Below are 17,768 nucleotides of genomic sequence, written 5' to 3' on the forward strand. Positions count from 1 at the left end.
AAGGGAGGCAGAGCTCAATGGCATCAAATACTAGAGAGATGCCCAAGAGGACAAGGGATCAAGAAATGACCCAAGAATGTGGTGACTGAACTCGCTGATGACTTTTGGGGGAGCAGAATCCAGATGCCAAGGCCTGAGTGGGCAGTGAGGGTTCCAGTCACACAGAAGGGGACTGGCAGGGTCACCTGAAATTATTTTAAAACCTTTTTAAAAACTGAAGGCCTTACACAAACAGGAAAGAGTTGTGTGTAGCTACCCATTGGACAAGTTTCTTGATAAAAAGAGAAAGGAAATGGTAGCGTCAGAAGAAAAGATCAAGGATTCACCCCATCCTTACAGGAAAATAGCCCCTTGCTCTTTCAGTTAGCTTTGTAAGGGACAGAGTGATGGGACGGCTCCCTGACTCCTTTTGGACATATGACCTCCAGAAATTCAAGCTGAAGGGCTGGAGGTGGGAGAGGGATGCCACCTGTGACAGATGCTGGGGGGGGGGGGGGGGAGGGGGGGGCAGCCAGACGTTGCCAGGATAGGGCTTAGACGAAAGAGCTGAGAGCAAACAGGCTGGACTCAGGCAGTCCTAGGTTTAAATCCTGTGTCAGGCACCCCCTAGCTAGATGACCTTGGGCAAGTTACTTAACCTGAGCACCCAGTTCCTCATCTGTAAAATGGAAACAATTATGCCTACTTTTCAGAGTGGTTTTAAGGATTACAGACAAATGCCTGGCACACAACAGGTAATCGTAAATGGGTGCTATTATGTGACCCAGTCCCTCGCTATGGAACGGAATGGCTAACGGACGGGTCAGAATCCGCGACCTTCCGATCTTAGAGGGGAGGGAGGGCTCCCCGTGGCCTCCTCCCTCCAGGAGGTGGGGACAAGGTGGAGGAAGGGCTGCAGGAGGAGGAGCTGGCGCGTCTCGACCCGCCCCCGTCCCGTCCAGTCTGGCCTGGGCGCCGAGGGAACCGCTGTCCTAGCCACCGCCACCCGAGCAGCCTGTCCTGGTGCCCCGTGCCCTGCCCCGAGTCCAGTCATGACCTTGCGCCCCTCACTACTGCCGCTCCATCTGCTGCTGCTGCTGTTGCTCAGTGGGGCGGTGTGCTGGGCTGAGGCTGGGTTCGAAACCGAAAGTCCCGTTCGGACCCTCCAAGTGGAGACCCTGGTGAGGAGGAGATACTCCCGGGCCCCGCAGGGAATACGGGGTCTGAACGAACCTGGGAACGGGGAGGAGAAGAAGTGCGGGAACTGAGTTGGGGGGTGCTGGGTCTAGGGGCAAGAACGGGATCTTTGGAGGAGCCTCCGTCCGTGACTCCTGTAGTCCGGTCATAGGTGGAGCCCCCCGAACCGTGTGCGGAGCCTGCTGCCTTTGGAGACACGCTTCATATACACTACACGGTGAGGGGTCTGGGGGGCCGGGGCGGGGCCTGGGAGGGGGCGGCGCCCTACTGAAACACGTCAGCTTTGGCTTGGACACGTGGCAAGTGGTTCGGGAGTAACTCGGGGCTCTGGGGTCGTCGAGCACGTGGCGGGGGGAGGGGCGCTCCCCTTCCCTGCCCATTTCCCCTCCTGGCTTTTCCGCCAATTCCTTCCCGGCTCTGAGAAGTGAAGGGTGGGGAGATCTCCGAGAAGTGCCAGCCCTTTGGGGTTTCCTGTTCCTTTCTGCTCTGAAGGGAATGCTAGGCTGTAGCTGCAAGGATTGCCGCCGCCCAGCGGCCCAGGTATGTGTTGCGGGCCCCTGGGCGGGAGAGGTACCAGGTGTGCGCTCTTGATGCTTTCTCCCTGCAGGGCAGCTTGGTAGATGGACGCGTTATTGACACTTCCCTGACCAGAGACCCTCTGGTTATAGAACTTGGCCAAAAGCAGGTGATCCCAGGTATGTGACCTGCGTCTCCCATTCCACTTTTTCCCAACCTAAGCCCTTTCTTAGCCTCTTCAACCCTTAAGCTACCTTGGAAATGCCCCTGGAATATGACTCCAGGGCTCTACCAGCCACCTCTGGAGGTTCAAACCCCACTTCTGATACTCCTCTTGCCCCAAACCCCACTGGAAGGCAGAGATTTGAGAAGTGGGGAGCTCAATTGAGGGTCAAGTGGGAGCCTTTGATCCTCCTCTCCTGGGATTTGGGGAATGTAGGTAGCTTCCTGTTCAGTTGTGTCTTCTTCCTCAAGGTCTGGAGCAGAGCCTTCTAGACATGTGTGTGGGGTGAGTATCTGGGCAGGGGTGGGCTTGGATCCCCCCTTTGTATGGGTAGAGGCTTTCTCTGCTATCCCTGCTCCGAGAGGAGGCAGGAGAACAGGGGATAAAGGGCCCTGGCTTTGCGCTGGGCAGGTCCAGGTCGTTGGGACTCCTGAGGGCATCCAAAGCATCTGTGCCTTTCTGGCTGTGGGTTTCATTGGAGGAATGGAGGCATGTGGGGGAATAGTCACCTTTCCTGGTCAACCTATTTGGTATTCAGGTAGGAAAGTTCATGTTTTGGGTGTGAATATCCAGAGGGTTTTGCTGATGGGGCTTCAAATGGACTGAGGCTGCTGGCCCACCTGATCCTACCTCTGGCTGTGACTCATTCCTTCCCACAGAGAGAAGCGAAGGGTAATCATTCCTTCTCACTTGGCCTATGGAAAACGGGGATTTCCACCGTCTATTCCAGGTAATCTGACCAGCCTGTCTCTCAGGCAATCAAAATACCTAGTCCCTAAGAGCTACAAGGAGCTGCACGCTTTGTCTGGAGCTTGAGATGGTCTACACCCAGTTTGCTGAAAGGGACAGGAGTGGCTGGGGCCTCCTTCTGCAGGGCCACTTTTTTCCTCCTCACATCACCCACAGGGACTAGAGACATGTAGCCTGTTAAGGCACCTGACTTGCCCTCTAGCAGCCAGCAAATTTTTAGGAAGGAGACACCTGTTTGCGCTCCATGGGTCTGCTGCCTGTGCCACCCCTCCCAGAACACTGGACTTCTTCCTTGCCTTTTTCCTACAACTCCAAACTGCGGTTTGTGCAGTTGGCCTGGCTTCTCACCACATCTCCACCCCTCCTTTCAGCTTTCACCAGGGAAGAGATAGTAAAAATTATCACAGTCAAGGAATTTGAGACAAAATAAAAAAACAACTTTTAAAAGCCAAGCCCACCCCATAACTTTAAAAGCCCTCACAGGCCACTGCTGATATCTATTCTTGAAGGGCTGAGACTGGACAGATTTCCCAAGGTATATATCTCTTGCTTTTAGTTACCACAAATGTCCTATTAGCTAAAATGTGTTGTATTTCAGAGTAATGGGATAAAAGTTCTTATCCTTGTTCCAGCTTAGAAGGAGACCTAGAAAGAGGGTCATTGGACTAAAAAGAAACTCTTTCACCTGAAGCTCTATTACTTCCCCATTTCCAGTACTGCTTCTGTTTACATTTCTCCCCCTGACCCCCAACTCCCATTTATTCCCTGACCCTTACTTCCTAAGCCACATCCTTCTTCCTCTCCAGCTCTTATGTTGAAACACTTATCTTTTCCAACAGTCATATTGAGTGTGCCCATTGGTTGGTGGAATTTCCAAAAGTGTAATTTAAATCCAATTAATTTCAGCCCTGCAAAGATTCTATCCATGTGGCTGTTTGGAAATGGAATATGGTTAGTATAGAGGTTGTCTCACTTTTAAATGGAGAAGAGTCTGTACATTTCACATCCACAGAAAGTTTTCCTGTCCTGTGAAAGACCTGTCACTGAACACAAGCCACACGTGTACATTTGGTGTAAACATGACCATCACTAGACTCTGCTCATCATCCTTCTCTGCCTTTGTCTAAATGAACTCAACCCCACATTTAAATCTTGCCAGCTTCCTAGTTCCCTATTTTCATTCAGACTCTGAGCCCTGGATAAAACACACAGAGATTCTAACCCTCACCTCCTCTCTGCCTCCAGCGGATGCAGTGCTGCAGTTTGACGTGGAGCTGATTGCACTGATCCGAGCCAACTACTGGCAAAAGCTGGTGAAGGGCATTTTGCCTCTGGTAGGCATGGCCATGGTGCCAGCCCTCCTGGGCCTCATTGGGTATCACCTATACAAAAAGGCCAACAGACCTAAAGTCTCCAAAAAGAAGCTCAAGGAAGAGAAACGAAACAAGAGCAAAAAGAAATAAATAATAGTAATTTAAAAAAACGTCTCTGCATTCTTCACCTGATACTTTCTGAGGCTGTTTTTGAAGGGGATTGAGGTAAAGGGCTGGGGAAAAAGGCCTTCTGAGTTGGATCCTGCCTGGCATGGGGTGGTTGGAGGCTTTGGATCACTTCTTCCCCTGGCTTCCTCTTCCTGTCCTAACATACTCTAAGAACCTGGCCTTGAATCTCCCCATAAGATCTCTAGGTCCTGAAGGTATGGGTTTTGGCTCCCATGGTGCCCTGACTCTGAGGAGCACTGCTTCATTGAGCTGTAAACGTCCTGGTAGTTGCTTGGCCATTCTCTCCACTCCCTGGGGCCACTGTATTCCTAGTGTGCTCAGCATAGACTGCTCTGTCCAGTATGGCAAAGATAGAAGGAGCTCATCAACTCCATGGAAATTTTTAATGGTTTAAAAGTCCTCAGGTCTCAAAAAATTCTCTGGGGATTGAAAAGAGATTTTCTCCTTGTATCACAGGATGTGAGAGATCACGTGGGCTGCTTCAACGATGTTGTAAGTGGTTGGAGGTTGTTTGTCACCTGGCTGGGTTGTAGGTTTGGACAAGGGCTGGGTTAAGTTGCTTCGATGGTTGACAATGAAGAGTGGGTTGAGCTGGCTCAGCACTTCATCACTCACTGAGATGCCATCCAAGTACTGCTTGAGCATCTCCCGCAGTTTCCTGTTGATTTCTAACAACTGGGCATGTCTGTGTTGGAGGCTCAGTTGCTCCAGTTTCACTTTGTTGTACCTTTTCCAGAAATTCTCCATCCCTATGTAGTCCACTATCACCTGGGAGTTGAGTTAAAAGGAGAAGGTGTGTGGAGGGGCCCGTTAGTGAATGCAGCCCAGTGCCCCATCATCCCCAACCTTGAGCGACCCCAGGAAATTTACCTTTGCAAGCTCCTCAGTAAGCTCCTCTGGGTTAATTTCCTCTATCTCCTCCTGCTCCTGAGGAGTCAATACTGATGAATAAAAAGGCAGCACTTTTTCTTCCTCTGTTTCAAATTTCCTACATATTTCAGCAAGTTTAAGGATCTTTTCACCCTGTTGGAAGCAGGAAGAGACCTTTTATTAGGAAAGGAGGAGGGCAGGGGAAATAGTGGAGTTGGTTCCCCTGCTTGAACCCAGGGAATCTACTTATCCAAATGGGAGATGAGAGTAATAAATATGTCTAACACAGAGTGCTTACTGTGTGCCAAGCACCATTCCAAGCATTTTGTCTTCCTACCAAATTCATTCATTATTAATTCATTTAATTTAAAATTCATTTAATTTAAAGAGAGAAGGGAACAACATGGAATAAAAAAGGTACTCCAGGTGTCCACTGAGGCAGGAAGCAGGAGGAAGCTCTCTACCTCTCTCAAACCCCTTCCCCCTCGCAGGGAGCCAGGTTCCTTGGTTCTGATCACCTTCTCCCCTTGTTACCTTATCGACAGTCTTTCTCAGGGCCTTGAGGGTGGCATTACTTTCCAGGGTGAGTTTGACCAGCTTCTCCTGTGATATTCCCCGGGCCTGAGTCCTTTGCGCCTTAAGTTTTCGCAGTTGTACAAGGACTAACTCCTTGTCATTACGAATGTCCTGGTTCTGTTCTTCACTCTCTCGGCTGTGCGCCATGATCTTGCCTTTTAAAATAATTATGGACTCCTGGAGGAACAGAGTAGATTAGAGGAAACACTTGACTAGCTGAGGGTCTTCAGTGAGACAGGTAAGAGGACTGTCTGGGGACTCAAATCAAAGCATATCATCCTTTCCCAACCAGTGGATGAGGCCCAGTGGAAACTGGGGGAAGATGAACAGGGGATAATGGAGCAGTTAAAGCAGCAAGTATTTCTGGTTGGCTGGAACTAACCTGTAGTCTTTGTATTTTTTTCATCTGTGCTTCAATCTCTTTGGAGCTCTTCTCGTCCTTCACCTTCAGGGTCTCGAAGGCAATCTTTCGATCCTCTGTGGCATCAGTATAATTCTTGAGTGCATCCTGGAACCTCCTCCACAGATCTTCTACTATATTCTCCAGTTGCAGTCTTAGAAAGTGCTTCTCTTCTATATTCTAGGAAGTGGCCCCAAAATAGCCAGTGCTTGGAATTACCCTATTAGTGCCTTGTCACATCCCACCAGCAACCTTGCCCTCTTGAACTGTGTGTAGCATAGTGTAGTGCAGAGGTTGCCAATGAAAATGCCGACAAAGACCAGGCAGATGACATAAATAAGTGATGTGGGCTAGATGGAGCCTGTGGTGAACCATAGAGGAAATGCTCCATGGGGGGCAAGGGGATGGCACAGCTGTTCGGCTCCACATGAATGTCCCCATTTGGAAATGTGGCCCAGTATTACCAGATCTTTAAAATTTTCAATGGAAGCTGAAAATTTGGATTTTTATGTGAAATCTCCCAATTTTTTTTTTAAAGATTTTATTATTCCTTTTTCTCCCCAAAGCCCCTGGTATATAGTTGTATATTTTAGCCGTGGGTCCTTCTAGTTGTGGCATGTGGGATGCTGCCTCAATGTGGCCTGACAAGCGGTGCCATGTCTGTGCCCAGGATCCGCACCGGCGAAACCCTGGGCCGTCGCAGTGGAGCGCTTGAACTTAACCACTCTGCCACGGGGCCGGCCCCTCCCAATTTTTAAATGTAGGAAGCTTATTAAAAATTTTTACAAAACACTGTGGGGCAAAACAAAGAACCCCATACCCGAACCCAGGTCCGCAGGCTGGAGGAAAGCACTTTGGGCCAAGGGGCAGGAGGCCTGACTTCTCCTGGCTCTACCACAAATCAGCAGCATGACTTTGGCAGGCCATTTTATGTCTTTGGGCCTTAGTTTCTTCATCTGAAAATCACAGGGGTGAAGCCAGGTGATCTCCTTGGTGCTTTTTACCTCTAAAATGCATTTCCTTAACATTTCAGAGTGGTCCTCCTGATCAATTTTCACAAAAGTACAAAAAAGCAGGGGTACCTAGAGCAACAGTGGCATTTTACTGATGATGTTTGTTAAAAGGGTCTCTTCCAGCTCCACTAGGCTTGAGCATTCTGCTCTCACTTCTCTCCCAGCTCCTGCCCATGTGCTCTCCCTCTACCTTGTTTTTGAGATCATCCCACATGCTCTGGAATTCCAGCTTGCTTTCATACTCGGAATCTATGTAGTTCTGCTCCATGGCCATGAAGACATCTTGTAGGTAGTGAATCTCTTTTTCATGTTGGTCAATAATTGTCTTCCTATAGGAGATAAGACACTGTCCCTGCTCTGAAGGATCAAGCATATAGACCAATAATGACAGTCAAAGCAGTAAGAAGACTTTATGAATGGTATAATCTATTAGGTACTGAAGGAGAACAGAGGGAGGGTGGGCTCTATTCTTTTTTAGGGACAGAAAGAATGAATAAGATTATTTTATTATGGTTTTTGAATATGTAATATATTCATATGATACAAAAATCAAAAAGTACAAACAGTTATAGTGAGAAGTCTCCTCTCAGCCCTGTCCTCTGCCAGATGGTAGGATTTTGATAGTTGAAAGTGGGTGGTGAGGGCGTTACAGATAGGGACCTGGCATGGGCAAAGGGAAGCTAAGGCCACAAGCTTAAATCTGAGTTAGTTTAGAAGGATCTCAGGATCTTCTGTGCCAGGGGTCATGTCATAATCAAGGCGAGATGCTCCAGGGTGCTGGCCACCAGCTCATAGGCAGGCAGCTCCTTGACAAAGGCTCTGCATACTCTCTGTGGCTCAATCCCCATCTCTCTTAGGCCCTCATACCTTTCTGTCTCAAACTCCTTCGTTAGGGCCTCCAGCTCCAGATTGTAACTTTCCTCTAGGAGGTTAAGCCGGCTTCTCTGCAGGGCCAACAGCTGGTCAATGTTGTGCATGTGGCTGCGCAGGGCATGGGCGTACTGTTCCTCAGCTTCTGACAGGTCCTTAGCTAAAGACTGGGTAGGAAACAGAGAGTGAACATTTTGGCTGAATGGCTTCTGTGTGAGAAAATAAATATGTATTCAGGTGGCTAGCTGGATCACATGAATGGCATTTTCCCCTAGTTCCTAATGCCAATTCTTTGGTTCTAAGAGTGCTGGTTCTCCCACTCTTGAATGCAAAGTAAGACTGACATCAGGGAGCCCCACGTAGCCAGTCAGTGTCGCAGAGGCAATGGACATTTACAGTGATGGAGCTACCACTAAAAGGAACTAGGGACTCTTGGAGAAATGGCTGCTTCAAAGTCTGAGGCAAAAAATAAACAAGTTGAACCTACAGTATCTTCTCAAAAAGACAGCAAATAGAGTCATGTTGAAAGGACTCAGGAACTAACAAAAAGTGGCTCTCTGTGGCAGATTCTATTTTCCAAAGATGGGCACAATTTCTCCCATCCTACAGTCTTCTGCAGTGTGACATTGCTACTCCTCCATGAGGCGGTAGTCTCTTTTTCCATCTCCTTGAATTTGGGCATAGCCTGTGACTACTTAGATATTAGAATATGGTGGAAGTGACACTGTGCCAGTTCCAGGCATAGCCCTTAACTGGCCTGGCAGCTTCTGCTTTCTGCCCCTTGGAATGCTTGTTTTTGGGACACTCCCTCCAGGAACCCAGCCAACATATTGTGAGAAGCCCAGTGCATATGGAGGGACCAGGTGAAAGCATTCCAGTCAACAGCCCAGCTGAGCTCCCAGCTGACAGTCAGAATCAAATGCCAGCCGTCTTAGATCCAACCTAGTTAAGCCTTCAGGTGACTGCAGCCCCCACTGACATCTGACTGAAATTGTAGGAGATCCCAAGAGAGACACCCCCCCCCCCCCAGTTAAGGGAGCTAAGTCAACCTAAAGAACCATGAGAAATAAAAGAAATTCTTGTTTTAAGTCACTAATTTAGGGGTAGTGTGTTATATAGCAGTAGATAACTGGAACACTTCTGGCAAAAAAGGGACAGTGCAGCATCAATAAGAATAAGAACTGCAATGAACTGAAAAATATCAAATATGTTGATTAGGAGTTCATAAGGATACTTTAAAAAAATCAGTTACAATGGGAGGATGCCAGACAACCAATTCTTTTTTTTTTTAACTGGTATGTAAAGAGAAGAGAAAGAATGAAGCTTTTATCCTGCCTTTCTTATATAAACTGTACCTTTTGGTAATTGAATGGTAAATGATGATAAGTATCTCTTTATAAAAGTATTCAAGCTAATAAGTGAAAAAAGAATGATACTATTAGAAAATCAGCATTTCTGCAACCCCTAATAAATTAATGGATAATCAACAGCTGCTAACATCACAAAAAGAGCAATAACTAGACATTATGTGCCTCTTGATGGAAGAACACAGCACGTCCAAGCTTCCAGATCTAGCTATCAAGATACAGGAAATACAGAGGACAAAGTAAAATGTTAAACTACAATACAGAATACTATGCAATTGTAAAAAAAAAAAAAAGGAAAAGAAAAGCTCTGTATGGGCTAATGTGGAATAATCTCCAGGATATATTGTTAACTGAAAAAGGCAAGGGGCAGAACACTATGTAATACTATCATATGTGTAAAAAAAGGGTTTACTTATGAAACAAATTATTGGGCAGGGCACTGGGTGGCTGGAAGGCACTCGTGGGAGGGAACTTTTCTGTATATAACTTTCTTTATCTTTTGAATTTTGAATAATGTGAATGTATTACCTATTCAAAAAAGTAAAACGGGCCAGCTCTGTGGCTGAGTGGTTAAGTTCACGTGCTCCGCTTCGGTGGCCTGGGGTTTCGCTGGTTCTGATCCTGGGCGCATACATGGCACCGCTCATCAAGCCACGCTGAGGTGGCGTCCCACATGCCACAACTAGAAGGACCCACAACTAAAAAAAATACACAACTATGTACAGAGGGGCTTTGGGGAGAAGAATTAAAAAAAAAAACATTGCAACAGTTGTTAGCTCAGGTGCCAATCTTTAAAAAAAAAAAAGTAAAACAAGTTAAAATTAAAATGAATAAAACAAAAAAACATTTACTGAATGCCCCCATGGTCCAAGCACCTTGAGTCCACTCACTGTAAACTACTACAGTCTCTGTGCAGAGCTAGCTTTCACTGTATATGCTTAGTATCAAAAAGGATCTTAGTGGGGCTGGCCGGGTGGCGCAGTGGTTAAGTGCGCACATTCCGCTTTGGCAGCCCAGGGTTTGTGGGTGCGGATCCCGGGTGTGGACACGGCAAGCCATGCTGTGGTAGGCATCCCACATATAAAGTAGAGGAAGATGGGCACGGATGTTAGCTCAGGGCCAGTCTTCCTCAGCAAAAAGAGGAGGGTTGGCAGCAGATGTTAGCTCAGGGCTGATATTCCTCAAAAAAAAAAAAAAAGATCTTAGGAAATAGGTGCTGATAACGGAAGACTATTCACTTACTCACAAACGTTTACTAAACCTGCTATGTACCAGCACTGTAGTAGATGCTGAGGATTCAGAGATGAAAAGACATGCTCACTGCCCCCAAAGGAGCTTGCAGTCTTGCAGTAGGAAAAGAAGAGTATATAAACAGAAAATTACATTATAACATGGAAACTGCTATGAGTTTGATGACTTACCAGTGACAGTGGGATATAAAGCACTGAGTGCCTACATCTGACTAAGAGCACTGAGGAAGGCTTCACAGAAGAGATGTTATTTGTATCACTCTTGAAGGAGGAGTGAGAGTTTGCCAAGAAAACTGGGAAGAAGGGGAAAAGAGAATAACAGATAGAGGGAACAGCATGTGCAAAGGCACAGGTAAGAAACAAGCATGGCTGTGTGAAAGGTACAGGGAAAGGCCAGATGATGAAGGGCTTTGATGTTCTTTCCACAGAGTTTGGGTTTTTTCCTGTAGAAGAGGGGAGCCATTAAAGAGACTTAAGCAGTGGAGTAACAGGATCAGATTTTTATTTTAGAAAGATAATCTGGCATTTGTGTAGACAGTCATCTGAAGGCAGTTGAGCATGAAGGCTGGAAGATAGGAGACTATTGCAATAGTCCATATGAGACATAATGCCTGGGTCTCAACTATAGCCGGATAGTGGGGGAAAGAGCAAGGTACGGCTTTGAAAAATACTGAAGCAGAAGACTTATACAAGACTTAGTAACAGAAGTCAGGGATGGAAGCAAAACCTAGGATGATTCCCAGATTTCTGGGTTGGGTGATTTGGTGAATGGCAATAGCCACTCAAATAGAGAGTATAAAAAAGACCAGATTGTGGAGGATGGGGAATGGGGCTGGCTCAGCAAGGGGGAGCTCATGAGTTCAGTTGTCAGGACAGTGCAACAGCCAGGAACAGATATCTAGGAAGGCTGAATGTTGAATATAAGGATTTGGAACTCGAGAAAAATCTGGGCTGGTGTTACAGACCTGGGAGTCATCAATATATGTGTTATTTAAAGCCAGGGTAATAAGTAAGATTGTCTAGGCCCTAGGTACCTAGTTAGAGGGAAAAGTGGCCAGACTCAGAAAGCTGGGAAATGCTAAAGTTCAGAGGATAGAGAGAGGAAGATAAACTCACAAAGGGGACCGGATGTATATATCCCAGAGGCAGGAGAAAAGCCATGAAAGAATGGTCTCAGGGAAGCCAAAGGGGAGTTTCAAGAAGTAGGGCATGACCAAGAGTGTCAGTGCCATATAGAAGTCAGGTTAGATGAAGACTAAATGATGAAAAGTATCCATGATTTGGGACTGGTGGTCTTTACAAGAGCAGTTTCCTAGAGAAAGGTGGAAATCTGATGTTGTGGGATGCAGGATGAATGGGAATAATGGGAAGTGAAGAAGTGGAGAAAGCATGTGAGGACCACTAACACTTGCACATTTAACAGGTATAGTTTCAGTTATTCAGGAATGACCCCGAAGGTGCTTAATATTAGTAGTGTGTGATTGGCCTAAGGCAGGGAGTGTAATAATTAGCTGCAAAGCTGTTGTGTAGGATGAAGCTAATTGGCTCAAGGGTGAGCGTGGCCACTGCTCAGCATCCTAAAATGAACACTGCTGGTTCTCTTCTCAGCAAGTATTTGATAACTCTCAATAAGAGTCTTAAACAGTCACTTAAAAAGCCATAAGGTAAAACTGGCTGGGTGAGGACTTCTAATGTATAATGAACGGTTTTTGCAAATCTGGAAACTCTTAATATCTATCACTTGAAACTGCCCAAGGTCTACTGAATTTTTTTCCTCAGGGGTTAGGCTGTGAAGGAGAGGTATGTGTTTTCTAGGAGGGGACTACCAGGCTGACATTGTATATTTTGCTGTTATTGTGGGGGGTTTTGTTTTGTTTTAAGATAGAAAAGACTAGGGGCTGGCCTTGTGGCATAGTGGTTAAGTTTATGCACTCCACTTTGCTGGTCTGGGGTTCACAGGTTCGGATCCCAGGTGTGGACCTACACACCACTCATCAAGTCGTGCTGTGGTGCCATCCCACATACCAAACAGAGGAAGATGGACACAGATGTTCACTGAGGGACAATCTTCCTCAAGCAAAAAGAGGAAGGATTGGCAACAGATGTTAGCTCAGGGCTAAACTTCCTCACCAAAAAAAAAAAAAGAAAGATAGAAATACTAAGGAGAAGTCAGTACACAGATTAAAAATAGGGTGAGGGGCCGGCCTGGTGGCGCAGCAGTTAAGTTCGCTCGTTCCGCTTCAGCAGCCCGGGGTTCGCTGGTTTGGATCCTGGGTGCAGACATGGCACCACTTGGCAAGCCATGCTGTGGCAGGCGTCCTACATATAAAGTGGAGGAAGATGGGCACAGATGTTAGCTCAGGGCCAGTCTTCCTCAGCAAAAAGAGGAGGATTGGCAGCAGACGTTAGTTCAGGGCTAATCTTCCTCAAAAAAAAAAAAAAAGGGTAAAAGAAGAAAAAAAGATGGTATGGACTCAACTCAAGAGCCTCCCCAGAACAAAAGGATGGCTGCTTGAATTGCTTAGAGATCTAGAACTGCTCTTCCCCGTGGAGATCTTCTCAGCCTCATCCAGGGCCACTGAAGCTGAATCAAAGAAGCCAAACTTTGGTTAAATAAAGCACTGGAGTGGGAATCAAGAAACTCATGCTCTAGTCCCAGCTCTCTCGCTGACTAGCTGGTGACCTTGGGCAAGCGGGGTCCCGTCTCTGGAAGTGAGTCTTCTCACACTGGAATGAAGGTGTGGGACTAAGTTCAAATCACTGGGTGATATATACTGTGCCTTACAACTCTAATGTGGTATAGTACTGGTTTGAGGCAGTGATGACCAAGGAGAATGGCTCCTCTAAGTGAAGGAGAGGGATGACAGCCCAAAATTTCAATTTTTTTTTTCAGTAAAAACTGTTATTACCAATTGCCTGGCTTCATCACAGCCTGTGTCTTGGGGGGCTTTAAGACTGATTAATTAATTCACTAGGCCCATTCTATTAAGAGAAGAGGTCAAGGTAGCCATATTCAAGTGTTTCATTGGGAAGAATGTGTACCTTGATGACACTGTCCTTGCAGTCCACCACTCGTTCAAATGTTTGGCTGAGGATCTCAATGTCCTTATGAAGCTCTCTGGTCTTGACTTCTCGAAGAACGGTTCTCCACTGCGTGTTAATCTTATTAAGGTTCAGAGCACTGTTGTGTTCCTCCTTGGCCAGCTTGTCCTGTGTGAAGGAATAAATACAACCCCAGAAGGTCAGGGCCAAGACCCCTGATACAGTGCAACAAACCAGATCACACTTAGTTTGTCAACTGACACCTTACTCTTTGTCTTTTCTGAGGGTCCAAAGCTCCTGATGACTAACACTCAGGGAGCTCCTGTTCTTGTTTTGGGAGGGTCTCAAGTAAGATAGGAACAACCCAGTAGCATTTTAGGGAGGGCAAGGGTGAATTTCTTTCAGGGTGGATGCATCACAGCAGGGTCCATCCCCAGGGAGAACATCAGAATTTCAGAGAGCTCACACAGCTGATAGCACCTTCTGTCCCAGTCCTGGGGCTCAGTTGTGACTGCCAAACTCTATACCACTGGCCGGCTCCATACTTCACAGAGAACCGCCCCTCCCCCCAAACAATATTTCCCCAAATCTACGTATAACTGGGTCTCGAGATTTCCGGTGGAGGGAAGGCCAGCATGAAAATGAGGCTGCCACAGTGACAGAGTCAAGGCGATAGGACCAGCGCAGGGAGTGGGTGAGGTTGGGCAGGGAGGTATGCAGAAAGCCATCACCTTCAAGAACTGGCTCAGGAGCCTCTCTTTCTTCTTGGCCATCTCCTCCTCTGCCAGCAACTTCTGCTGAAACAGAAGCAGCTGCTCCTCATCGGACAGGGGGGCCTTGGCCTTTTTCCCTTTCTTAGGCATAGCTGGACTGGGGACTAGACCTGAGCAAGGATCCTTGGCCTGCCAAGGCCAGCGCTAGAGGGGGTAAGGGGAAAACGCCCCCAGAAAGAGCCCTTCTGGAACTGCCCCTGGACGGTACTGGAAGCTTAGATCTCAGTCCTCGGGCAAGAGAGAGCCTGAGATAGCAATGAGGTAGAGCTTTCAAGCCTAAAGACGCATCTCCGTCTCCTAGCAACGGAGATCTCGCTAAGATGGCGCTGTGTGAGGCTAGGAGGGGAGTCCTCGGCTTGGAGCGCCCTCTGCCGGCTGGAGGACGGCAGTCAGTTTTTGAGAGAGGGTCGTTGCACCTCTTAAAATCCCTAGCCTCCTCACTGAACCTTTTAAAACCACTTTTTGTTTGTTTTTCATAGAATGTCCGTATTTTACAATACGGATAATAACGTATTTTGGGGAGACGATGGAGAAACAGGAACTCTCATACATTGCTGGTGGGAATATAAAATAGTGCAGCCACTTTGGAAAACAGTTTGGCAGTTTCTTAAAATGTTAAACATAAATTTACCATGTGATCCAGCAATTTCACTCTCAGATATCAATCTAAGAGAACTGAAACGTATCCACACAAAGACTTTCACAGGAATGTTCTTAGCAGCATTACTCAAAATAGCCCAACCCGAAACAATGTAAATGTCCATTAACATGATGAATCGGTAGACAAAATATGCTTCTTCTATACAATGGAATACTATTAATCAATAAAAAAGAATGAGCTATGAATGTATGCTACAACGTGGATGAACGTCAAAAACATGCTCAGTAAAAGAAGCCGGACACAAGAGACCACATATTGTAAGACCATATATTCCATTTATGTGAAATATCCTGAAAAAGCAAAGCTACAAAGACAGAAAGTAGACCACCGATTGCTTGAGAGAGGTGAAGGGGAGATTAATATTAAATGTGCGTGAGAGATCATACTGGGTTGACGAAAATGTTCTAAAACTGACTTATGTTGGCCAACTCTATGAGTTTGGTTTAAAAAATCATTGAATTTTACACTTGAAATGGGTGAATTATATGATATGTAAAATGTGCCCTGATAAAATTGTTTTAAATGTGAGATAAAATGCTTGTATTAGTCAGACTTCACCAGAACCAATGGGAAACATATATATGGAGATATATATATCCATCTGATGTTTCAGTCTGAGTCCAAAGCCCAGAAAAGACAAATGAAGACCAATGTCCCAGCTCAAACATTAAGGCAGAAGGAATTCCCTCTTACTCAGCCTTTTTACTCTATTTAGGCCCTCAATTGATTGGATGAGGCCCACCCACATTGGGGAGAGCAATATGCTTTATTCATCTACAGATTCAAATGTTAATCTCAACCAGAAACATCCTCACAGACATACTCAGAATAATGTTTAACCAAATATCTGGACACCCTTTGGCTCAGTCAAGTTGACACATAAAATTAACCATCACAAATCCACCCCTTGTCAATACATATCTTCTTAACCCATACTTAATCTCCAAATAAAGATAATAACAAGGTCATAATACTTAAATTCTCTGATATAAGGTCAATACATCTTACATTACATTATAAGAGAAAAAGAGAGGGAAGAAAACAATGATATTTTATTTTTATATGTACACACAGACACACAAACATGTTCATAACAAAACAAGGAGGAACTGTCATGAAAATTACAGTTCTGTAATTATAGAAATTATGTTTCTGTAACTGGTCATGTGGTTGTAGCTTGCAATTTATAACTACCTTCTTCCGCCATCCATTCTTTATTCTCTCTGCCTTTAGCAAGCACCTCAGCTGGTCATGGTTTTTTACCTGGTGGGGTGACCCAAACTCTCATTCCTCAAGGGTCTGGGCCGTTAGTAGTCCTGCCTGGATTGGGTTGTTGCAGTTTTCCTTTAACCTGATCACAGGGCATGGTAATACTAAGAGACACCCTGGGGGATCTCCTGTGCCCCAGACATTCTTTTCCTTGCCTCATCATGAAGCAGTAGTCTGATTTCCCCTTGGTAGTCAGGAACAATCACCCCAACCAGCACAATAACTCCCTTCTTTGCCTATTGATTCAGAAGCATGAGGAGTGCAAAGTGACTGGGTGACAGTCTTAACTTCCAGTTCAATGGAATCATTGTTGTGTTGTTGGTGGAAGCGTTCCTCCCTTTGGAGCTAAGACTTCTAGGCCAGGATAGCATAAAGCTGTGAGAACAGGAGGCAAAAATTTTGCTAGTGGATCACTAGGGCTAATAGTGAGTGATACCACTCCCATTTCCACCCCTTGATTCCTGGACACATGAATCCTGGCTAGGCGAGAAACAGCATCATATATTGGATTCAGAGCATATACAGCCTTCTGGAGAACTTTGCCCTAGCTTTTTAAGGTATTGCCTGTATTGCTGGTACCGTAACTGAGTCTTCAAAAGGCCATTCTACCATTCTATCAGACCAGTCACTTCAGGATGGTGGAGAACATGGTAAGACCAGTGAATTACATGAGCATGAGCCCATTGCTGCTCTTCCTTTGCTGTGAAGTGACTTCCAAGATCAGGAGCAATGCTCTGTGGAAATATGATGGTGGATAAGGTATTCTGTAAATCCACCAATGGTGGTTGGGGCAGAAGCATTGTGTGCAGAGAAGGCAAATGTGTATCCAGAGTGAATGTCTATTCCATAAGTACAAAATACTGTCCCTTCCATGACAGAAGTGGTCCAACGTAATCATCCCGGGGAATGGTACTATGTAGGGGGCCCAGTGTTGGTCTCTGCTGCTGGCAGATTGGGCACTCAGTGATTGGCATAGCTAGGTTGGCCTTGATGAGTGCAAGTCCATGTTGCTGAGTCCACAAATTACCTCCATCCCTGCCACGATGGTCACTCTGTTCATAGCCCATTGGGCAATGATGAGGTGGCTGGGAAAAGAGACTGACTGGTATTCACAGAATGGGTCATACTATCCACTTGATTATTAGTCTTCCTTCTCTGCTGAAGTCCCCCTTTGTGAGCATTCACATGGGACACAAATATCTTTACATTTTTTGTCCTTTCAGAGAGGTCTATCCACATACCTCTTTCTCAAATTTTCTTGTCACCAGTTTTCCAATTGTGTTCCTTCCAAGTCCATGACCATTCAGCCAAACAATTGGCCACAGCCCATGAGTTGATATATAATCTCACCTCTGGCCATTTCTCCTCCCAAGCAAAGTGAACAACGAGGTGCACTGCTTGAAGTTCTGCCCACTGGGAGGATTTGCCTTCGCCAATGGCCTTCAGAGATGCCCTAGAAAGGGGCTGTAGTACTGCAGCTGTTCTTTTGGGTGGTGCCTGCATGTCATGC

At 46.1% G+C, this 17,768-nt stretch overlaps 2 protein-coding genes across 2 annotated transcripts; one reads left to right on the plus strand and one right to left on the minus strand.

The window, feature by feature from the left end:
- The first annotated feature begins 904 nt into the window (after positions 1-904).
- FKBP11 (FKBP prolyl isomerase 11) lies at positions 905-4,148 on the plus strand. The gene is made up of 6 exons (XM_046674823.1): positions 905-1,160; positions 1,328-1,393; positions 1,784-1,871; positions 2,167-2,200; positions 2,575-2,645; positions 3,911-4,148. Exons 1-6 carry the CDS (start codon positions 1,032-1,034, stop codon positions 4,126-4,128), a joined length of 606 nt encoding a protein of 201 aa, XP_046530779.1. The 5' UTR covers positions 905-1,031; the 3' UTR covers positions 4,129-4,148.
- A 400-nt stretch (positions 4,149-4,548) lies between these two features.
- Positions 4,549-14,588, minus strand: CCDC65 (coiled-coil domain containing 65). Its single transcript, XM_046637757.1, has 8 exons — positions 14,287-14,588; positions 13,556-13,723; positions 7,894-8,063; positions 7,217-7,355; positions 5,996-6,193; positions 5,572-5,790; positions 5,038-5,190; positions 4,549-4,935 (listed from the first exon to the last, which is right to left on the minus strand). The coding sequence occupies exons 1-8, from the start codon at positions 14,416-14,418 to the stop codon at positions 4,618-4,620; spliced, it is 1,497 nt and encodes a 498-aa protein (XP_046493713.1). The 5' UTR covers positions 14,419-14,588; the 3' UTR covers positions 4,549-4,617.
- Positions 14,589-17,768: the final 3,180 nt, after the last annotated feature.

The sequence above is a fragment of the Equus quagga genome, chromosome 1, assembly GCF_021613505.1.
Source record: "Equus quagga isolate Etosha38 chromosome 1, UCLA_HA_Equagga_1.0, whole genome shotgun sequence".
In the NCBI taxonomy this organism is placed as follows: Eukaryota; Metazoa; Chordata; class Mammalia; order Perissodactyla; family Equidae; genus Equus; species Equus quagga.